General features: G+C 45.8%; 2 protein-coding genes across 2 annotated transcripts in view; both read right to left on the bottom strand.

The window, feature by feature from the left end:
• cdca2 (cell division cycle associated 2) overlaps window positions 1-5,757 on the bottom strand; it is a 28,961-nt gene extending 23,204 nt beyond the window's left edge. The window contains 6 exon segments of the mRNA XM_061259448.1: window positions 1,557-1,763; window positions 2,472-2,653; window positions 2,987-3,107; window positions 3,714-3,862; window positions 4,432-4,629; window positions 5,599-5,757. Of these exon segments, the coding sequence (XP_061115432.1) occupies window positions 1,557-1,763; window positions 2,472-2,653; window positions 2,987-3,107; window positions 3,714-3,862; window positions 4,432-4,621 (849 nt within the window). The 5' untranslated portion in view covers window positions 4,622-4,629; window positions 5,599-5,757.
• A 7,134-nt stretch (window positions 5,758-12,891) lies between these two features.
• The window catches only part of sema4c (sema domain, immunoglobulin domain (Ig), transmembrane domain (TM) and short cytoplasmic domain, (semaphorin) 4C), an 80,795-nt gene continuing 69,282 nt past the window's right edge, over window positions 12,892-24,404 (bottom strand). The window contains exons 12-16 of the mRNA XM_061261252.1: window positions 21,091-21,206; window positions 20,365-20,522; window positions 19,669-19,760; window positions 15,857-18,451; window positions 12,892-14,599 (exon numbers count right to left, since the gene is read on the bottom strand). Coding sequence (XP_061117236.1) covers window positions 17,550-18,451; window positions 19,669-19,760; window positions 20,365-20,522; window positions 21,091-21,206 — 1,268 coding nt within the window. The 3' untranslated portion in view covers window positions 12,892-14,599; window positions 15,857-17,549. The remainder of the gene's footprint in view (window positions 14,600-15,856; window positions 18,452-19,668; window positions 19,761-20,364; window positions 20,523-21,090; window positions 21,207-24,404) is intronic.

Here is a 24,404-nt window from a genome sequence, read left to right as displayed (position 1 = left end):
CCCAAACTGACAACAGGGGTCGCGAGGAGCAACACGTCGTCAGCATGATTGGGCATTCCACGCGAGTAGAAACAGGGGTAAAAGAAAAAGGGCTTCAAAAGCTCGCGGAACGAAGGCTGCAGAAGACGTTTTAAATGCCGGAGATGTGTGAAGAACTGCCACGCTGTCAGCGGAGGACAAAAAGAGAAGAGAAAAAAAGCGACGGGGTTTTAAATTCAGCGGAGTGGCTCTGTGACGCAGCGCAGCAGCGGAGCCCAGAGCCGGTTTGGCAGTGACGAGTATTAAACACAAGCGCTTCCAGCAGGCTGGAAAAAGAGCCAGTCGCAATGCACGGTGAAAAAAAAAAAAAAAAAAAAACATTTTTTAAAAATCACCAACATCGCAACAACGACTTTCAATTATAGCTGACATTTAGGCCTCTAGAACGGAAGCCATTACATTTAAATGGATGCTTGAGCAGAATAGCACTTGAGAAAAACAGGATATATTTTAACAAGTTGCCGGAAAAATAAAACGAGCCACAAATAGTGTTTACTTTTGTCCCTTTTTCCCTCCTACCTGTGATATGCAAAGCAAAATCGTGTCTAAAATCTGTAGGGAAGCATTCATTATGAGAGGGTAAATCACTTGTGTGGAGTAATTTAAATTTTTCACCAGATGCATCGTCTGTTAGTCGATTTTAAAAAACTTAAATTAAATGGGGGGTTGGATCATGTGGCCCCACCGCCCAGACAAACCCCTCCTGGTCTGGCCTCTATAACTGTAGTGGCTATCTAAATGGTAAAATAGTAAATGAATGGCATTTATATCATGCCTTTATCCAAAGCGCTGTACAATTGACGCTTCTTTTCATCCATTCATACACACCAACCAGCTCATCAGGAGCATTTGGAGGTTAGGCGTCTTCCTCAGGGACACTTCGACACACCCAGGATGGGAATCGAACCGGCAACCCTCCTGCTGCAAAACGACTGCTCTTACCGCCTGAGCCAAAGTCGCCCCAGAACAACCCCCCCCCGGTCCGGCCTCTATAATTGTAGCGGCTATCTCACCTGCGTTTAGTCACTCCGCTGGGGACAGGAAGAGACCTTGGTATTACGCCTATCAATAAACAGAATGGGGCAGTATTCGCAGTTGTGTGATGTTCCCATTTAATAAAAAGATGTAAGGAAGGAAGCAAAGCCATCATCGCCCCACTTCAAGGCCTCGTTTGGTGCTTTATATTTTTCAACTAAGCTTGCAGTTATTACATATTTTTATTAAATGAGAACATCTCCCAACTGCGAATACTGCCTGGTCATTCTGTTTATTGATGCGCATTAAACCAAGGACTTTTTCCCGTTTCCCCTAAACGCAAGTAAGATAGCCGCAACACAAGTAAAATCTGTGAGACCTCCCTGACAACATACACCCCCGTGCATTACCCAACACCTATACGCCTTCATCACCCACCTTCATCCAGGTCACCAAACAATAAACACACATAAATATATTGTACTTTAAACAGTAATATGTGTCACAGGCAGAAGGCTCGGGGTGAGCAGGGCTCCTCTTACCCTGCGGCCCTCTGTAGGGGAGTCGTGTGACGGGGTGAAGGAGACGTCGTCACGGTTACGCTCGCCGCTCCGCAGCCCGGGAAACCCAGACGGTGAGCAGCACAGGGCCTCGTCCAGATCACACCTGCTCATCTCTGTGTACCTGGGCTCCTCAGAGCACCCCTGTGTCACCTGCACCTGTTCAGAGCACACCTGTGTCACCTGCACCTGTTCAGAACACACCTAAGTCACCTGCACCTGTTCAGAACACACCTAAGTCACCTGCACCTGTTCAGAACACACCTGTGTCACCTCCACCAGGTGCCATTTTCAGGACAGAATCTTGGTGCCGATACAGGAACAGAATGTCAATGATATAATATGTACTCATACAACAGAAAGATTATACAAGACGCTAGACATAGCGAGCTAGATATAACCTGGCAAATTAAGAGTTCCTGGATGCAAGCCAAGACACACAGGAGACACTCATTAAGTACTTGGCCATTGTTTTAATTTGTACATATAAACAGCAAAACAACTTGCTGGTTATCTAAAAAACAAAGCCTTGGCCTTACTATACAATTGGCAAAATATAAACCAATATAACAAACCTGCTGATTTAACAACAAAACTTGAGAAGCGAGCGGCAGAGGAAAGGAAGTTCTCCACAGGTCAGCCATGTGTTTTTATAACGATAAACATCTGCACGTACAAAGCAGGCTTCCATCTGCACCCTGCCAAGACGAGCCTGGCTGCAGCTCTCAATAGTGCCCACAGCCCGGATCCTTCAGCCATTAAAAACGCTCAATTCTCTCTCAAGTTTTATTGGACGGACTTGACACACGGCGCTGAAAAGTGTCCAGGAAGCCGGTGGACAGACACGGGTCTGTGCGTCTGCAGCCCGTACGCTGCGGGGCTTTTCTGCGCTGTTACCTGTGCTGGACCGCCAGGTGTGAGGAGAGGGGAGAGGACGTCCACAGAGGGCGTGGCCTCTTGGGTCTCCGTGACGATCTCTCGGAAGGGACTCGTCCGACGCCTCTTTGAGGAGGGGGCCACAGGAACTGGGCCCCTTTGAGGACCCCGATTTTCCTTCTCACCCACAGAGGTGTGGCCATCTAAAACGCACACACACACAAACACGCATGCACACACACACACACACACGCACAGACAGACACACAGACACATAGACACACAGTCAACAGCTGCCCTAATTCCCTGAATCTGGAGCCTTGGAAGGCAGCCCAGTAACCAGTGGTTTTTTACCCAGGAACATCAGTGGCAATTTAATTCCGCGTGGCAAATATGATAGCAGAAACTAGCACACAAGTACACATTACAAAATGGCCCTTCATTAAACACTTTCTTACAGGGAAAGACAACAAGTAATTTAACTGAAACCCGAGGCCCCCGGGGCTTGCTGACAGATGGGTAATCTCAGCCCTCACCAGCCTCGTCCTCTTCAGCTGAGCCCTGACTCTCCTCCACCTCCAGAAGGTTCTGGAAGGAGGCCATCTTCTGCTTCAGAGAGGAGAGCCCGCGCGGGAAGAACGGGCTGGCCTGCAGGGGCTGTGAAGAGAGCCATCGTTTTTTTTTTGTTAGGTTTTTAAATGCACTCCCCCTCTCCCAGTGTGGAATTCCCAGTTGGATTTATTAGCGTACACGGCCGTAAGCGCGGTTATCGATTTCTGGCAGATAGGCATACACCCTCCTCCACAGACGTGATCTTAGTCAGGGTCATACAGACATGAGCCAGAGGATGCCTCAGGCAGTGTTTAAATGGCTAGCTAATTTTCAGGAGTTTAAAAAAAATAAAATTTCAGTTTTCATGTTTCCGAAAGAGCGAGGCAGTGGTATGTATGATGAAGCATGTCTTATGTTATTCTATAAAATGTCTTTGTGGAAGTTCTCTGCGCAAATAAATAAAATAATTTAAAAAGTTTAATCAAGTTTAATACATAGATATTTACAGAAGTTACTGATAACCTGCTGGCCTCAGAAAGGCTGGTATAGATATTACATACACTGAACGGAACCAATTAGTAAGTAAGGTTCTGTGGCTGAAATCTTAATGTCGAGAACACTATGCATTTTTGTCACTCTGGACACAACCCGGCTCTACTAACAGATGCTGTTACATAAAATATGAACACATTTAAAATAAAAAGATATTACCGTGTGGGCGTGAGTCATCTGTGGGGTGCTCGGTGGGGTTTTCTGCCTTTGCTGGGCAATGTAGCGGATCAGAGCGTTGGTTTCTGGAGACCCCCGTGTTCCAATCGTGGACCTCCGTCTTGCCTTCAGCTGGGTCAGACGGGACTTATCTGGAAGAGAGGACGGACATGAACATCTAATAGGCGACAATATAAACTAACCGAAAAAGGAAAATACAACATTCATCGCTGCATAAAGGAATGGGGGGACCCAGAAGGTGAAGTGGTTCAAGTCCCAGTGTAGCTGGGACACCAAGTCAATGTCATCTCTAGTCACATTAATCAACCAATTAAGCAACAGGAAGAAAACAAAACCAGCAATATTACCATACGTAGACCAGACCTGGGTCATAATACATAATAGGTCTGGATTCTAATAAGTTTCCTGTGCCTGATCTTGCCTGGCGCAATTGAGCCAACCAAGAGCATCAGAAGGCAGGGTTCATACTTATTTGGACAGTGACACATTATTGCTTTCCCTCTGTACTCCAGCTAACAAACAGTTTGTGCAGACTTTCAGGTTTTTTTTGTTAGTTTTTTTTTACAATTAAGCATTGTAGGAATTACAAGCTCAGTACAGCATAGAAAAACAATTGTGTATTTGACCCAGGTCTGATTTGCACATGTAGGACCTAGATGCACAAGACAACCACCTTGAGGAATGCTGGCAGGTGTCTCACCTTTTCCCTGGGACGAAGGGACAAAGCTCTGCGTGGAGATGCCCAGCTGAGAGGGGGTGATTTGGGTGAAGTCCAATGGCTCATTGCACGCAGGGGCCAGAGGTGAGGCTACCTCCGAGCCATCACAGACCTTGGGGTTCCACTTGGGTTCCTCCTCATCAAGGTCAAAGTTCAGCTCTGTGCTGGCCATCTCACCACCTGCAACGCAAGACCATCCTTATCAGTAGACGCCCCAGATATGCGGCCGACATGACGAGAGGTCATAGACCTGAAGAGATGGCTAACATCACCTAGGAATAGACGAGAAGGGTTAGCTAATGTGATCCTCCGCTTTAGATACCTGTTCACAAGCTGGCCGACGGTAGCGAGCGAGGCGTGTTCACCACCAACAGTTTTTTGACACTAGCTGTCACTAACAGTAGCAACGTTATCGTAACAAGAAGCTGTGGCTGGTAACGTTACAATAGGACCTTAACCTGAGCTCATAAAGGTGGTTAGCTACAGCCACATTGCTAAACCAGCATGTAATGTTACTGTTGCTAAAACAACAACAAAAATGTGCACATTTTCATAGGGCATTTCGTCCGTTAAAACAATGAATGAGTTAATAATGTTAGTTGACGCTATGAGTTTTGTTTAGTTAACGTTGGCTAATTAGGTAACATTAGCTAACTTAACTGTTAGCTATTTAGCTGAGACGCTCAGGAGTAAAGTTTGCACGCCAATATATCCACCTTTTAAAGCAACAGGTGTATTATTAGTCGACAAATCGCTCGACGACTAATGTTAAAAGCTAACCAAGTTAATCAAAAAAAGAAATGTGAATACCAAAGGTAGCCGATAGCTAGCTGGTGTTAGCTAGCTGGCTAATGTCTACTTCGCAAATTATGTTTTGCTATGTTCTTCTTTTTCTGACAAGCGCACTAACGTCGATTGAAAAGTCACTCACTCAGCTGATCTAACTAAGTTACAGAAAAAAACTAAACGCAATGTAGAAGCAGCTTGCGAGCGAACGGTTATTTGGCTGGATGGATGGCTACACCTGTAGCCGGGAAGCTTAGCCTGACTAAGTAGCTACACGCTAGGCTAGGTCCAAATCGACTTTTAGTTTATAGCACATACAATGTCGAAAAGCTAATTTACGACCTTTCATAGCAAAAACCTTACCTTCAAAATGGCTATCGTAAAATTGAAAAATAAAAGGTATGTGTTACATTAAAGTCAATAGCATGTGTATAACGGTACATATAAAAAAAGGGATTGAACATGTCAATAAACTATGAAGAAAAATTCAAACTACGCTCCACTCAGAGTTGCTGGAATTCAGTGCCAGGGGGTCCAAATATCCATCCGCGACATAAACCATACACTAAACATTAACACGCAGCATTTATGGCACACAAAAATCGTATGTCTATTTGTTAAACATGTACACCCCGTTTATTGTTTGGTTTCACAAGTGTGGATAAAAATATGCATGCATTAGCAAGAACTATTTTGTATCTTGCGAGAATAAAGAACCTACACAGCGGTGAAACGTCCTTATTCGAAGGACCTCATTTCATACGAATGGACGAATAGAATGCGACATTGCGTGTGACGTGTCTTCAAAATGTCCAATGAAATTACCGTGAGGGCTTTTTTTGAAAGAAAAAAAAGGTGACTGTTTACCTTAACGTTCAGTAGAAAGCTACGGAACAGTTTACCATTCTAAACGGCCTCCACTAAAACGCATTATAGTATACCTTGTAATTGACGTAAACAAACAGATAATAGCAAAAAAAACAGGACAATGCACATGGAAGAAAGCAAAGAGGTTTTTTTTTTTTTTGCATTAATCGCTTGCAGACGGATTTTTATTTTTAAAGACGAGAAGGCCGGAGAGAATGAAGTACACTTCATAATAGGATTTATAAACATACAGTACTGTGCAAAGGTCTTAGGCACCTGTATAACATTCTGTACACATAAGATTCTTCCAAAAATAATTCAATGAAAGGTCCTAAATAAACGTATTATACATTTTACATTACATTTTAGTAATTTGGCAGAATAGTTAAAACTGAATCAAATCAATATTTTTTGTGACCACCCTTCAGCGTTAAAACTGCATTGCTTCTCTGAGATAGCCAACGCTGTCCTGCAGTTCTACAAGGCAATCAGCAGGGAGGTTGTTCCAAGCATGTTGGAGAACTTGACACAGTTCTTCTGCAGACTTTGGTTGGCTCCTTGCTTCTGATCTCAGACAGCCTTGATCAAGATTTTATGTAAACAGTAGTTACTTGCTTATAGTAATATGTTACTTTTTTAATTAAATACAAAAATGTCTCTATATTTTACATTTACATTTACATTTTTGTCATTTGGCAGACGCTTTTAATCCAAAGCGATTTACAAGTGCATAGGTTCTTCCACAAGTCAAAGCATCACATCCATAATTAGGAAAATACACATGGAATGCTGTTCTAAACATATAGTCGTCATCATAAGTACAATTTTTGTTTTTTGTTTTTTTTGGGGTTAGACAAGGAGGATAGGGATATCAGAAAGGGGGGCGGGGGAAATCAGGAGGGAGGACTAAGTTAGAGTTTGAAAAGGTGTGTTTTGAGTCTGCGTCGAAATAGGGGGAGGGATTCTGCTGCCCTGACAGTGGTAGGCAAGTCATTCCACCACTGAGGAACCAGAACGGAAAACAGGCGTGAACGTGCAGCTCGACCGCCAGGTGCACGTAGAGAGGGAACCATAAGGCGACCAGAGCTGGCAGACCGGAGTGGTCTAGCTGGGGAGTAGGGAGTGATCAAGGATTGTATGTAAGGTGGGGCAGTCCCCTTAGCAGCCTGAAATGCCAACACTACGGCCTTGAATCGGATGTAATAAAATGTAATATTTTGGAAAAAGAATATTTGGAAATCTAAAATGTGTTTATACTAGCACACACACAAAAATAAACACACACACACACACACATACACACACAAACATATATATATATATATATATATATATATATATATATATATATAATAAAGTATAGGGTGCCTAAGACTGAGGGATGTCTGTATTTGCCTGTTTTTGGGTTCCCGCACAGTGACAGATTGAAATACAAAATGCCTCACTGTGCTGTGCTTGAATGAATCTGTACCGATTCTGATACTTTTGTTTTTATTTTATTTCGGCATTTAGCAGATACTTATCTCCAGGGTGACTTCGATTTTTATGTGCAATCCATTTATACAGCTGGGAATTTTTACTCAAGCAATTCAGGTTCTGCTCAAGGGTACAACAGAAGCATCCCAGCTAGAAATCAACCCTCAAACAAGCCTGAGACCCTAACCATTATCCTCCATTCGACACAGATTGAAAACTCACCTTTTCAGACAGTCCTCCCTCCTGATTTACATACCCCCCATCCCCAAAATATACCTCTTCTATACCCTTAAAAAAGCTGCACTTACTTTGACTGCTGTTTTTGATTATGACTGCTCTACTGTGTGTTTTGCTATTTATGGATTTGATGCTTTTCACCTTGCTGAGGAACCTATGCACTTGTATATCGCTTTGGATTAAAAGCAAAATGACTAAAATGACTTACCATTAGGCAAACTGAACACAGGTCATCACCTAGGTAACACCTTCCCTGCCGGTAAATGCATGACAGTTCTAGCATCATGCTATGAGGTCCCTGCTTTTCATTAGTTGGGACTGGAAAGCCAAATACTGGAAAAATACTTGAGCAGAATCCGTTTCAGCCAGCGAGAGATCTCAGGCTGGTGGAAAGATTCACCTTCCAGCGAGGCAATTATCCCAAGCGCACAGCAGAATCAACACAGAGAAGGCCTGAAAACAAGACGGAAAATGTTGTCTAGCGACTAAGCCAAAGCCCTGCTGGAATCCCGCTCAGCATCAGTGGCAGGACCCGAGGATTGCCGTCCGTCTCAATTGCCAGAGCTGGAGCAAATCCGAAAGGAGGAATGGGCAAGGCTCCCGATGCCCACAGCTCGTGCAGACAAACCCGAGCAGACGCAGAGCGGTAATTACTGCCATAGGTGCATGTACATAGTGCTGACTGAGGAGGCTCAATACTTTTGTGAATAGAGAAACACAGCTTTTCATAAAAATGATCTTTGAATAAAATATGTACAGGATAATGTGCATCATAAATATGTCATATTGTGTGTGAGCGAAAGGGCAAAAATATGTATTTCATAGCCAAATGTGAAAAAATCTAAAGGCGGTGAATATGCTCAACTGTGAAGGGGTAGTTCTTTTAAAATGTGAAATGTTTTACCTCCAGTTGTTAAAAATCCATAGGAAAAAATAAAAACTTATGGTGAGAAAAGTATTAGGCAACGAAATGTGGAGGTATGCCTCCTCACAGCGACCTGCTTATGTAACGGCAGTACAGTAGGCTAAAGTCTTTTCTCTCTCCATCTTTTAATTCTCTCCTTTATGCATTAAAGAATGAGAGAAATGTGAGACCTGGTCTCTGACCTTCGAGATGTGTGGGGAGGCGGATGCGTGTTGCAGTGACATAATCTGCCCTTTGCCGCTCGTAGCCCCCCAGGCCTACTGCGCTGCCCATTGTCCATTGTAGCGTGGATCTATCGGCGAACTATGATCTCACCCGCCGAGGCAGAGTGGGGGGCTGGGTGGGGGGGGAGCGGAGGCGAGCCGACAGCGGAGGAAACCGGAGAGGCCTCGGATGAAAGCCTGCTAGTGGCTGCACCTGTTTAGCTCATCTGGAGCTGAAGGCAGAAATCCCAGAAAGCCTTCCTTGGGGGGGGGGGGCTGATGGGATGTGCAGGGGGAGGGGTTGATAGGGCCATTGGAAACAAAACCTTCTCTTCATTCAAATCCAGCTCGTCGAGTCACGGTGGAGAAAGGGCCCGTAGCGTTTATTTCACTACAGGCGGATAGCTTACACAACTTCTTTTTGGTAACACTTTTGAAGGCTCCTATATAAGAGGTATATAACTCCTTCATAAGCACTACATAAGCATTCATAAGCACTTGGCACTTGTAGCACAAATAGGTTTATGGTCTGTTACTGTATGTCAACATTGATGCAGTAAGTGATATTACCATGACCTACCAAGTGAACTGAAAAAAGATCCATATGTCAGTTGTTGACATAAGCACTTGGATGCTTATGTAGTACTTATGAATGTGCTATGTAGTGCTTATGAAGCAGTTAGATAGCTGTTATATAGCCTTCAAATAAAGTGTTACCCTTTTTTGCTATTTTACATAGTGTCCATTTATACAGCTGGAGATGTACTTTGGGTAATTCAGGTTAAGTGCTGTGCTCAAGGGTACAACAACCATGTACTGCTTGGGAATTGGGCCTGTAACCTTTTGATTAGAAACCCATTATAGGCCTACTACACAGCTGCCCATTGGGGGTTTTCACTGGATTTAGCCTGCCATAGTTTGGCCAACATGTCCACTGTGAGGCCAACGGGGTTTACCAGCATGCATATGGAGATCTCAAATGTTCCCGTGAGAAATTTTTCACTGTCTTGAGGGTAAAGGCAAAGTTGGCTGTGACTAAGCGCTGTTTTTTGTGATCGTTTCCTGCCTAATGCTGGATCCTTCCCCCCTGAAGCGACGCTGTTGGCATGTCTATCAGGGAGCAAAACCTTACAGTGAACCTCAGTGGAAAGCACAGATATTTATACCGTGGCCTTGTAACAATCTTTTCACTGAGACGCGTGAACTGTTTCACCGTGTAAACAAACTCTCAGCGGCCTATTTTCAGTGCTTTTTTTCTTCTTCCTGGTGTTCACTTATACGTTTTCTTGTTAACAAACGCCAGGCGATCGTCTAAGCTGTAAGCCATGAAAGAAACAGCACGATGAAAGGAGTGGGTTAGCGAGAACTCCAGGCTTGCAGCTTCGCCCTTAAGAACAGTAAACTGCATTGTTTTTTCATCTGCGAGTGGCTTAGGCGGGGGATGTAGCAGGAGCGCAGCGAGAGCAGGCGAGGGAGGGAGAGAGAGAGAGAGAGAGAGAGAGGGAGCCTGCTCCCTCTTCTAAGCCTCTCGTTTCTCTGATCTGCGCTCGCCAAGAAAAAAAAGCAACACACACACACACAAAAAAAACAAAAAAAACAAACAAACAGCTGCACTCTCTATCTATCTACCGTGTGTTCACAGTTGGCCTGCTAATTGTTTTCCCTTTCCCAGTCCGTCAGATGGGCAGGTTGTGGTAACCGCGACCTACAAATCTGTTTATTCATTTCCCGCACCGGGAAAAGAGAGACGGGGGCCGGGGTGGGTGCGATCACGAGAGGAAGCGCTCGCTTACTGCAATCTGATCGGCTGTCCTTCCTTTACCCTCTGGCCCGCCGATGGTGTCTCTATCAGCCCCCTCGCCTACTACCCCCTCGCCCCCTCGACCCCCTCCATCTCCAGATAAGGCTCCCTTCCCTTCCTCCCTCATTCTCTCTCTCTCTCTAGGTCTGACCATGGAGGGCCGGGAGAGACGACATGATCACTGAGCTATAAAGCGCAGATTAATAGCGGTTCTCGCCGCTCTAGCCCGGCTGTGTAAGAGCGGTTCTCGCCGCTCTAGCCCGGCTGTGTAAGAGCGGTTCTCGCCGCTCTAGCCCGGCTGTGTAAGAGCGGTTCTCGCCGCTCTAGCCCGGCTGTGTTCCTGTCGTCGCGGCAGCACATCGGCCGCACAGCTGGGCTGGGGGGGGGTGGCATGTGGCACCCCTCCCCCCCCGGGCCCAGAGAGACCATAGAGATAAAACAGAGAGAGAGAGTCAGGGCAACCCACACTGTCGGGGTAATAGAGTACAGGCAGAGACTGGAGCAGAGGGTGCACACACACACACACACACACAAGCACTCAGAAACACTCACACACGCACACAGGAGTCAGACACACAAATACACAACTTGTACATACATACACACACACACACACACACAAGGAATCAGGCACACACACACAAGCACTCAAACACAAATGCACACACACACGCACACACACATAAGGAATCAAATAGACACTCAAACACAGACACCCACATTCCACTCAGACACACAAGCACTCAAATACACACACCATTCAAACACAGGCACACAAGCACTGAAATAGAGACATTCACAGGATACTGATGAGACTGGTGATTAGAGCAGGTGTTTGTATACAGTTCACTACAGGGAATGTCTATGGTTGTTTAATGTGACAGACTCCAATTGCTTTGTGGGCAGAATACTCCAGAAATGTGCCTCTTCACTTCAGGGGAAATGTACAAAATAAATATTTTTTGATGAGGAAAAAATAGCCATTTCTCCAGAAGGGGCAATGGCTCAGCAGAGAAAGCCTCTTCTGCATTTATATCGCTGCTTTTACTGTAGGCATTATACCGCCATGTTGTTCACAGACCCACTGTCTTGGCTGTCTAGGAGGTGTGAACAGCAGTCAGATCATTTATCAATATACATACGTATGATCAATATACATACAGTGGCTTCAGAAAGTATTCAGACCACTTTTATTGTGTTGTAAATGTCATTTTAACTGGATACCATTGCCATTTAAAAAAATGTTTTTAGAAATCTTAGCTTTTTTTTTTTGGCATTTTGATTTTCAAAATCTAAAAATGAAATCACCCATTTACATAAGTATTCAGACCTTTAATTTAGCACTTTGTAGAAGGCCATTTGGCAGCGATTGCAGCTCTGATTGGCAGCAGCTCTTCTTGGTTAAGTCTCCACAAGCTTCCACACCTGTATTTGGGCAGTTCATTTCTAAAAACATGTTTTTACTTTTATGGGTAATTGAGTGTTGATGGGCAAAATAGGCAATTTTATAAATTTTAAATTACATTAACAACACAATAAAGTGTGCAAAAAAGTGAAGAGGTTTGAATACTTTCTGAAGCCACTGTATAATAAAAATATAATGGAAATATCAAAAAGGATATTAGTCTAGATTATGTTCTCTAGAATCTGATTATAAATTTAGCGTATTACTAAACCGGGAACATCTATTTTTTAAACAGAAAGAAGGGCAAGACCCCAACTGTCAGTCTAACAGAGCTTTGGAAGTCCTCTGCAGAGATGGGAGAACCTGCCTGAAGGACGATCATCTCAACAGCACTTGTGGTAGAGTGGCTAGACGGCAGCCACTCTTGAATAAAAGGCATATGACAGTCTGCTTGGAGTTTTGCCAAACAGCATTTAAAGGGCACTGAGAGCATGAGGAAAAAGATTCTCTGGTCTGATGAGACAGAACTCCAAGCACTATGTCTGGCGAACACCAGGCACTGCTCATCACTTGGCTAATACATCCCTATGGTGAAGCGTGGTGGTGGCAGCATCATGCTATGGGAGTGCTTCTCAGCGGCAGGGACAGGGAGACTGGTCAGAATTGAGGGAACAATGAACACAGGCAAATACACAGACAAGTTTTTTACATCTACAAATCACTGTAAGACACAGACACGCAGTGAAGTGAAGTGATCTCTACATTTATTTATATATATAAAAAATAAGGAATTATGTACACTGGTAATAAATATGGACATTTGTACAGGCAAAATAAGTTACTAAACAACATAATCCTGTAAAAAAAAAGATAAAAACAAACAACAGAATCTTTCAGAAACAAAATAACAAATTCAAAGCAATTATGAAATACAGAACGAAAGCTGCAGAAGGGGAAAAATGATATTAAAACGATTTGAGGAAGGCATTGCTTGAATCAGCTTTTTTTTTTTTTTGCATAAATGTAAAGACATAACCAGGATTAAATACCCTCCAGGTAAAAGAATCGTACAGCTTCAGCCAAAACTCAGCTTCTTTGAGCCTTTTGCATGCCAATTGAATGGTCTCTTACATTCTACTCATAGTCAAAAGTAAGCACAAGTGCAATTGTTTGCATGCAATTGCTTCCCTGTAAAACCATTTTGGTTTTTTGAAAGACAAACAAAATAAATTACTGCCCTGAAAAGAAAATTCACAATCATCTGAAACATCTTTAACCATTAAGAGATTTTAAAAAAATGTAAACAGGCATCAAACAGTTAAAGGGCGAGAAGAATCCACAGTCTGGGGTATGACTGCTGCAACCTCATTACTTTTTCTTTGTCAGAACCACCACTTCGGAAATATGGGACCTTTCTTTCTCAGAGCTGTGAAAATCACAGCCTTGTGTTTCAGAAAATAGAAAGTGACATGTTGTTTCATTTTTTTTTTTTCTTGTTATGTGAAAAGTGTATAACCAAAAAGTGGCGACCAAACAGCAAAGCAACAGCAGCAAAACAAAGCAATAACAAAGCACAGCTTCGGTCTGCCTTACGGACGGACTTTCACAACTTAAAAATCACAAACGTGAAATCAAAAAATAAATAAGAAACCATCTGGCGAACAACCACAAAAGATCAACTGCAGTCAACTTTGGCCTATCCCATGGTGAAGAGGCACTATGAAACATCGATTATTTGTTTACCGTCTAACGAACGTGCAAAATTATTAACCGATCATTAATTCAGGCCTGCTGGGTGGCTCATTCGGTTAAAGAAATCAAAATGAACTTTTCCCTCAATTTAGTCAATTCTGCATAACCATAGGAACATCTCTTAAAGTATATATTCCCCAAAAATTATAAAATTGTAATACTTTGATTTGATTGGGCTCCCATGGACTGAATGCCAAAGCCGCATATGAAAGGTCTTCCTCTGACTCAACTCTATAAGAGCTTAGCTGTAATCAACAGTGCGAAAAGAAGCAGCTAGTAACCCCACATGTTTCAGAGGAGAACTCCAAATGTCTACTCTCCCGAATCAGCAGTGGAGATCTGCAAGAACATGGCCACAAACGGTCAAATGGATATTCCAAACTTAGAGTGGGAATTGGTCAAGTTCAGTCCAAAATTTGGGTGCCAAATAGAAAAAAAAATTACAATAATTAATGATAAATTTGGTTATTAGAATGAACCACTTAAGTTAACAATAGGTTCATTTGAACCAGGAATATTTGCGGTACGTTCACGCAACACCATAATAAACTACAGCGGCCATTTTGAGTGCCTCTCCACCTGGAAGTCTATTCAACATTCTACATCTCCATTTCCTCTTTAGCGTTAGCATCCTGCTCCAGGTGAAGTCTTCCTTTTTTTGGGGTTCCTGCGGTTGGTTGTGGATACAAATCTGCCCCCTGAAACACAGAGACAGCAAGAAGGAGAGAAAGAGAGACAGAGTGAGAGACAGAGAGTTAGTTTGATGTATCCAACAAGCCAGCAGAAACCCATCAATACAAACCATACCTGGAGCAAGGGCAGTTCTTTAACAAACAGACAGAGGATAAAGGGACGTGCAAAACCACAAATATCGAAAAGAGGAAAGCTTTCAACAGATGCCTTTGGCAAGAAGGCTGCTTGTATTCAGCCTTCCCCTAGCATACTGCTTTGGGTGGGTACAACATTGAGGGTGTACTGAATTGAGTGGGTACTACATTAATTAGGGCGGCCTGTAGCGTAGTGGTTAAGGTAAAATGACTGGGACACGCAAGGTTGGTGGTTCTAATCCCGGTGTAGCCACAATAAGATCCACACAGCCGTTGGGCCCTTGAAAAAGGCCCTTAACCCAGCATTGCTCCAGGGGAGGATTGTCTCCTGCTTAGTCTAATCAACTGTATGTCGCTCTGGATAAGAGCATCTGCCAAAATGCCATTAATGTAATGTACATTGTGTGGATACTACATGGTGTGGGTACTACATTGTGTTGGTCCTGCATTGAGTTGGACAAAATCTAGTTGTGCTTTGTTTTATTAGTTTTCTGCTCAAATGTTTATTGGTTTTTTTCTCTGGTCTGGTCGTAGAATACCACAATTAGCCGAGTTGAGTTATATTCAGTACTCCCGTGATGTTTCCACACTTGTTTGTCTGGGAATGTTATTAGTTGTTATTCAGGTCTGGTGCTATGGCTCGTACAACTCAGCTAAATGCATTTTGTTCTCTTAAACAGCAGTTTTCTCGGGATATAAATAACTGGAGCATATTGTAATGTAGTGTTACCAAGTGTTAAAGTCACTTTTATGAAAAGCATCTGTCATGCCAAAACCTTGTACATCACTTAAAAAATATATATATATAGGCCTACATTTCAAGTTTTAATCTGGCTGGATAAGCAAGGATTTCATAAATCTAAAACTAATAGCAGTTGTGACTAAATGATAATACTGTGTTGATAAATTGAAGAAATAAAACTTTCTTTGCATTTTGCGAGAATCTTCTGCAGATAAAAGTGTTTTTGCATGAGACAAACTACACTTAGATTAATTGCTTTAATTTATTATCTGGATGCTCTTAACAAAGTACAAGAAAAGGCGATTGATAATCTCGACAGTCTTTGAGGACGACCTCTGGAGGGTTTTCAGGATAGTGCTGATGTGCTTTCTGGAGAATGGGCTTACCTGTGTAGACAGGCTGTGAAAGTCACCGATGGAGTCGTCTCCCCTCTGTCTGTCCAGACGTCTGTCCGCCCCGACGATCCCTCATCCATTCCCACCAAAATCGAGGGGGCGGGGCTTCATCCTGGGCTGGTGCCGTGGCTCCGCCCCTCCAGAGAACACTGTAGACACCTAATTTGGCATAAGGGGCGGAGCCAAAGGCCATATTTTTGGCAAATCTAGCCACCCGACCCCCCACCCCCCCCAACCATCAAACACATACAATAAAGCACTTGTTGAGTCATCCAGTTCAGCTGCAAAATAACATTTTAAACTAGGTTTGCTTACTTTCCACATCCACTATTCCTACCCACGCTGCCCATGTACAGCGAAGCCTGGATTTATTGATTTAAAAAAAAAAAAAAAAAACTTTTTTTGTTTTGCTATATTTCAGCCCATGTAATAAACTGAGTCCTCCCACACTAAATGGGGAGAGCTTAGATTACACAAGTTTGCTTTTTTAAAATGAATGTGTATAAAAACACACCAGAAAGAAAAGAAAAAAAAGCCAAGCAGAAAAGCCTAGAGCGGCACGTGAGACTTGCTGAAATGCATTGTGGGAAGAGTGTTAGGGGACGCTGAGATAACAGGCCCAGCGGGCAGGAATACAGGTGGGCGGTAGGCAAACCCACTTATTCATTCAGAGTAACAGGTGCTTCAAAGGTCCTTTGTCGCCCATTTTCTTCTTTTTTTTCCTTTTTTTTTTTTTTTTTTGTCCCCACGGGCCCAAAGAGATAGAAAATAACACAGTTCCTTTGAAAAGGCGTCTTAATTAACATCATCACAATATATTAATATCACTGGAGCGGAAGAAGACAATCTCAAAGGAAAAAGATTTCAAAGTACAAACAGAATTGTTGAGAAAGTCTTGAGTGCTGTCCTTCATTTAAAAAAAGCACCCCACCTCTTTCTCATCAAACTTGTTTAATCCTCTCCATCTCTCCCCTCTTTTACCCGCAAGGGTCACCTCCCCGGCGGGGGGAGGGGAGCGCATGATTGTCATCTTATTTTCAGTTTTATTCTGTTCTTTGTATCTCTCTCTCTCTCTCTCTCTCTCTCTTAGTCTCTCTCTCTGTTCCAAACAGAACAGACGTTCAGTCAGGAGCCCCTTGAAGTGCAGAAAAGCTTTTAGGAATTCAGAATGTCAGAAATTAAAGTGGTCCATTTCTCATGCAGCCTGCGTCACTTGCCGATTGGCTTTGTCGCAGCCCCAGTCTCAGCGTCTGATTGGCTCCACGCCACCAATCGCAGTCGTCCTCAGCGTGAGGATCTCCCCTCCTCTCCGGTCCTGTCCGTTTGATCGCCATGCCCGAGGACTGGGATTTCTCCGCTTGTCTTTAATTACAGAATTTACACGGTCGTTAAGTGGTAATGAGGCGGCGGAAGAATGTGACCATGGCGATGCTTCTGGAGCGAAAGAGAGCGCAGCCGGTCGAGTCGCCGGTCCAAACGAACGGTCGCATGCAGACTTCCGTGGGTCCGACCGTGTCCCAGCGAGAATCACAGAGCGGGCGAATCGGCGGAATCGAGAGAGCGCGTGAACGATGAGAGAGAGGAGGAGGAGGAGGAGGAGAAGGGGGTTGGGGGGAGGCTCCGTAATGGAGGGAGGTAGGTTAGTTGCAGTTTTAGTTTCGAGTCCGCAGGGGGCGTCCCGGGGCTACACCGACGACTCCTCGGGATTGGCGTCCGGGAGCACGCTCCTCTGCTGCAGGGTCCTGCGGAGCTCCTCCTTAAACGGGCTGGTGTAGTCGTTCCCCACGCCGCCCAGCCCGCCCCCCAGCGCCCCCCCGCCGGCCCTCTCCTCCCCCGCCGAGCTCAGGTTCAGCCGGATGTAGCCGTTGCTGCCGGACCCGCGGATGTTGGTGAGGCTGAGCCGGCTCGGCGAGTGGATGGGCTGCCCCGGGATGGCGCTGGGGGTCCCGGGCCCCGCGGCGCTGGGACACAGGGCGTGGCCCGGCACGATCTTCAGCGACCCGTCCGAGTAGTAGTAGTTGGCTCCCGTCTCCCAGAAGCGGTCCTCGTCAGAGACCATTTTGCTGGGCACGAAGGTGGGCGGCTCCTTGGGCAGGGTGATGGGGTAGACCAGCGTGCTCTCCAGGGGCTTCATCTCCGCGCCCTTCCCCAGGGCCAGCTTGAGCCGCCGGCGGAGGTAGAGCGCCAGGCCCATGAGCAGCAGGCACACCGCCCCCAGGGTGATCACCAGCACCCAGAACAGCCCCATGCTGCCGTCCGGAGCGCGCGCCTCCATGAAGACCGGGGCGCTGGCCACCACGGCCACCTGGTAGCGCTCCGTCATGAACTTCACCCCCTGCTCCTCGGAGAAGCAGGTGTAGCGGCCGGCCTGCTGGGGCCCGGCGTCGGGGACGACCAGCGCCCGGAGGACCCTGTCGAAACGCGGGCCGCCGCCTCCCGCCGTGGCCGCACCGTCGTCAGCGGCCGCCAGGGGGAGCTCTTGGTTGTTCAGGAGCCAGGAGGGCTGAGCCAGGTTGGACACCAGCTGGCAGGGGAGGACCAGGTCTGAACCCACCACCACCGTCACGTTCTTCAGCCGGGAGGGGTCTGGGGCAAGAAGGGGGGGGGAGAGAGGGTGTGTAAGCACTTTCTGAACTCTACGGTACTTTCCTTCCCTCAGTGACGCCTGGAGGACAGCAGGTTCAGCTCAGCCAACCACAGATTCTATGTAGCCTAGATACTACTTCGCGGGCAGCTTGTCTTTAATGTATTTTTCAAAAATCTATCTGTATCTATGTTACTGAGCTAGCTAGTTTGCTAATCTGATGCGATTAAATTTTCTACTTTTTTAATACATTTATTTCAAATTTTTCCCTTTTTCTCCCAATTTGGTAGCCAATTGTACCCCATCTAATCCAATTAGTTAGTGTTAGATACACCGCCCACACCCTGTCCCTCGGCGGCCTGAAGGAGAGCTTGTGTCCGTGATTCCGAGGCGCCCGAGCTGCTTCTTGTGCGGCGATCAGCTAACCCTGCCAAGCCCCTCCCTCTGGAGCAGCGAGCCAATTACACCACTCCACGTGAGCCAGGCTAACTTGGCTTTTGGCAGGACCGGGAATCGAACCCTGGTCCTTGGTGTGAAGTTTTCTACTTCTAAAAGCTGCTGCCATCCAGGCTTCACAGAGGGAAGGTAGGTACCTTGGGCCAAAACCACAGTTTGGGGAGGTTGATTCCATTTTGATTCAGTAAACAAGTTGAAATTCAATGAATGAATCAAACCCCCACACCTCCTCTCACGGAGCGGGTTCCAGGGCAGAGGTAAGCCAAGAAGGCGTGTCTGTTTTGATATATCATGCTAACATCTGCTCATACTTATTTAATTAACCCAATAATTTATTTTATATGCTATCCTATATCGTGCTAACTTCTGCTCATAATTACTTAATTGACCCAATCATTAATTTTATATACTTACATTGATCTCCAAGGTGGAAACATTTTTACTGTAATCCAATATACTGAACCAACACTGGGGCAACCAGCCTTGAAGCAAATTACGCCAAAGCAATTGGTTAGAACAACAAACTACGAAAACACCAGCCCTCCCGAAATTGATTCCCACACCCCGGGTTCTATAGGCATTACTCAGTTAATCGAACAGAATTGCAATCAATTTCTCTGAAATGGCTGAACTTAAACGGAACTGACACCCCAACACTGCACTAGAAAATGGCTCTCAAACTGGCTTGACTGGCGTGTGTTAAGGCATCCCTAAATTCTGTTAGGGAGGGCGGAGGGGGTTTTCAGGCTGGGCCGTGGCTTACCGGAGCTGGGGATGAACACGGGTTTGTCGAATTTGGCTTTGCTCCTGCTGAAGCGGTCGAGGGCCAGGTCCTGGGACAGGGTGGAGGTGGATCTGTGGGGGGGACAGAGCTTTGTCATTTTCTAGAACTTCCTCAACCACCGCCAGACCAGGTCAGATACTTAGTTTACCGGGAGCAGACCTGGGTGATTATTTTGGATTCAAATACTTTCTGTGCTCGATTGATCTTGCGTGGTGCAACTGAGCCAACCAAGAGGACCAGAAGGTGGGGTTTGAGTATTGAGAGTATTTCACGGGTTCCAAAACAGCTACTCTAAACACCCATCCACAACAAGAACAATAGCTATAATGTTAACTAAATATGTAATTTTAAAAATAGCTCTAACTCAAGTGTATGGCAGAGTCCCCACCACAACTATAAACACGACAGTGACAAACAATATCGTTGGGATCACTTCCAGAGGGTTTTTTACCAGCTGCATGACTGATAAGACACTGACCGCCAAATCAAAATCCAACCAAATTTACAGGGCACCTGCAGCACGGCAGACGACATAGCCGAGACTTACAGAACGTTATCGTTCAGCAGCGCGGACGCTCCCATCGTCACGGTTATAGTTATAGTTCCTGGTGTGGACGGGCCTGAACAGCTTTCGACAACGGGGAGGTTCCACCAGAATTTGAGAGGGGGACTGACCCGCGGTGCAGGTCGATGCGGACGCAGATGCGGCCCTCGCTGTCCCAGGCGCAGTAGGGGTCGCGGGCCAGGAGGCAGTCGGGGCTGGAGTAGTAGCGGCTGCAGTTGGCCAACGGAAGCTGGAGGACCTCTGAGCGCGATCCGACGTACAGGAACTTCTACAGACAGAGGGGGAGGAGCCAACATTGTGGGAGGGGTCTGATCCTGTGGGTGAGGGGTTATGGGTGGAGTCACAGCTTGTCGGCGGAATCTGTGTTTGGTGTGTGAGTGGGGTCAGGGCTTGTTGAATACAGCGAGTTCCGTGAATTAAATAAGACTTGTAGTACAGCATAGTACATAAGACAAGTATATAACAATGAAAACAGCCCATCCAGGGCCCCATTTACGTGAAGACGAAAGTCAAACCAAGACCCAAAGGGCCCCCGTATCTACTACAAGAGCAGACAAAATTTAAGTTATCAAATGTACGTCTATCTAATTTAAGCCTATGTGCCCTTATTCTGCTGACACAAGCTGAAAGACCTATTTGAAAATTCAATTCAATTGGTGATGCGATAAAAGCCAGCAAAGTTCTTCGAGGACTTACTTTTCGACCAATTTAGTGAATTGACTTTCAATTTGTTTCCTGAATCGAATAAATTGAAAGAGGATTACACCCCCCCCCCCACCCCCCTGCAGTTGGGGCAGCAGGGCTGGAGGTAACGGACTGTGAGGTGGGTGTTTTACCTTTGAGTGGGAGATGGTCAGGCTGTCCACGGGCTGGGGGTGGTCGAACAGCTGGATCTCCTCGATAATGTGGGCCTCCGAACCCAGGACCACGGCTCTCTGGAGCCAGCCCTCAGCTGGAGAGAGACCACACACAAACCAGCCATCGTCACAAAAGTCTCATCATCAAAAACGAGTCATCGTCACAAACCAGCCATCATCACAAACCGGCCATTGTCATAAATTAGTCATTGTAACAAACGAGTCATTGTAACAAACGAGTCACTGTAACAAATGAGTCGTTCTAACAAACGAGTCACTGTAACAAACAAGTCATTGTCAGAAATGAGTCATCGTCACAACAAGTCATTGTCACAAACCAGCCATCGTAACAAATGAGTCATCATCACAAACCAGCCATCATCACAAACCAGCTATTGTTAGAACTGCAGGCCCCATTGGTTTCCTTGGCGAATCCAATCTTTAAATGAAAGCAGCTGAGTACACACTTGACCTGGGTCAAATACGTGGATTGTTTTGATCTTGCCTGGTGCAACTGAGGCAACCAAGCGGACCAGAAGGTGGGGGTTTGCACATTTTGAGAGTATTTCATAGGCTCCAATACAACAGACATGCTCAGTAAAGCATATAAAAGTATTTGAATCCAAAACACGTACATACTTGACCCAGGTCTGGTACACACTTGACCCAGTTTCTTCAGGTTTTGAACTGGTTGTTCACTTTACTAGTTTAATACCTCCGTTGTAATGTGCTCAAGGCATTTGATTACTTGCTGTGATAGAATCCTTATTACGTTTGTCACATCCATTCTACGTCTATTTTTCACCAGGCTTGCCAGCGGAGGATGGGCTCCCCCTCTACAGCAGGTTCCTCCCGAGATTTCTTCCCTTTTGGAAGTGTTTTCTCGTCACCACTGGAGTCTCGTCTCTTCCCATTGGGGAGTTTTCTGTTACCTCACTGCTGGCTTTTCAGTGGTTCCCACCTGGTCCTGGTTACTTCCCACTTTTCCCTTTGTCACACTGTAAAGTGGCTCAGAGTATGAGACAGATCTCTGTAAAAAGCCCTATACAAATATAAAGGATTTGATTTATGGTTAAAACCAGCTAATGAGAGAATGACGCTTCATTAAACCAACAATAGGTAGAAGTACCATCAGCTACCGGAAAAAATTAAAAAAGAAGAAGAAATCACTGTGTTTCACTGTCAAGAAGCAAAATCTTCAAGCGAGTCAGTGATTGACAGCTCACTGTAACTCCATTATGGTTCTCATGTACCCACACTCTTCCATCACTGGTGAAGACCAAGGCCAGACACACACTGCTATTACTGGAGTCGAGCTTTGTGTCGATTACTCACAGACCGACAGAGTGAGTGTGAAACACTACAGGATTAATGGAGACAACAACAACCACCTGCACAATGCAGAGAAATCTGTCGATAAATTTGACCCAGTAAAACTGACCTTAGATCAGTTACAATCTCCTGTAACGCTATATCTGGGGCTATGGTTACGCCTGGGCAAACTGACCCCAGATCAGTTTCAGTCTTGAACGTAATACCTGGGGTTGTCATCAGGGCCGGGTAAAGTGAGCCCAGATCGGTTACTGCCTAATACCTTTTAATGTTGTTTCACCAAACACAATACCTCCAGTTACAGATTCTATAGCCCCATTAGATAGTGATTTACCTTTCACTGCAAAAAAAGTCTGTCTTAAGTGTTTTAGTCTTGTAACAAGATTCTTATAGTTTTCTCTCAAGTAGAAAAAATAGCTTGTTTTCAGTTTTCTTACCCCGTTGGAAAATCTTCAAATGAGTCAAAGGGTTTCACCTCATTAGAGTAATAAGATAGAATATGTTTTATCGTACTGTACGTAAGAAACAAGTAATAGAAATAAGATTTAATTGTAAATATAAGACTAAAACTGGTTGACTTATTTTTTGTTTTTTGCAGCGTTGGTCCTCTCTGCGTCTTACAACATTAGAGGCAATTAGCACTGAACCCTGACCAGGAATACCCGGGTTAGACAATGGAATTGCACTGCATTACTGAACTCGCCCAGCCACAGTGTTGACCTTGTCCACGCCCCAGTACGACTCTCCTGAAGACTCTCCAAACTGCGCTGGTTTGGCTGCGTCAGCAGGGAAACTGAGCCCTCGTCCTAAATAAGCTGCAGTTTGGAGAGTCCGGATGAAATGATCCCGGATCGGGGATCAGGCTCCTGGAGCGAGGTTTCTGGCCCCCGGAGCGAGCTCCGTCCGGGCTAATCCCCCGTCCCGTGGCCTGTTCGGACAGATTTGGGCGGTGTGCATCAGCTGTTCTCTCGCCCCGCAGTTAGAGGGTACCAAGCCTGCTGTCGGGGCAGGGTTTTGGCAGGGAGCTATGTGGGAAAAAAAAGGCTGTGGAATCATGGGATACGCGGAGGCCCGGAGCCCAGGGAGGGGCGCACAGGCTGCCCTCGGTGACATTCGGGGGCAACGCCCGAGCCTGTGCCACGACTCAGCCAAACATTGCGATCCTTTTACCCCCCCTGTCACACCCATGTCCCTGTTTTACCCCCCCTGTCACACCCATATCCCTGTTTTACCCCCCTGTCACACCCATATCCCCGTTTTACCCCCCCCTGTCACACCCATGTCCCTGTTTTACCCCCCCTGTCACACCCATATCCCTGTTTTACCCCCCTGTCACACCCATATCCCTGTTTTACCCCCCCCTGTCACACCCATATCCCTGTTTTACGCCCCCTGTCACACCCATATCCCTGTTTTACGCCCCCTGTCACACCCATATCCCCGTTTTACCCCCCCCTGTCACACCCATATCCCTGTTTTACCCCCCCCTGTCACACCCATATCCCTGTTTTACCCCCCCTGTCACACCCATATCCCTGTTTTACCCCCCTGTCACACCCATATCCCTGTTTTACCCCCCCTGTCACACCCATATCCCTGTTTTACCCCCCCGTCACACCCATATCCCTGTTTTACCCCCCCTGTCACACCCATATCCCTGTTTTACCCCCCCCTGTCACACCCATATCCCTGTTTTACCCCCCCTGTCACACCCATATCCCTGTTTTACCCCCCCCGTCACACCCATATCCCTGTTTTACCCCCCCCGTCACACCCATATCCCTGTTTTACCCCCCCTGTCACACCCATATCCCTGTTTTACCCCCCCTGTCACACCCATATCCCTGTTTTACCCCCCCGTCACACCCATATCCCTGTTTTACCCCCCCGTCACACCCATATCCCTGTTTTACCCCCCCTGTCACACCCATATCCCTGTTTTACCCCCCCTGTCACACCCA

The sequence above is a fragment of the Conger conger genome, chromosome 11 (assembly GCF_963514075.1).
Source record: "Conger conger chromosome 11, fConCon1.1, whole genome shotgun sequence".
Classification (NCBI taxonomy): domain Eukaryota; kingdom Metazoa; phylum Chordata; class Actinopteri; order Anguilliformes; family Congridae; genus Conger; species Conger conger.
Note: the sequence above shows the minus strand (reverse complement) of the source record. Positions and strands in the feature narration are given on the sequence as shown.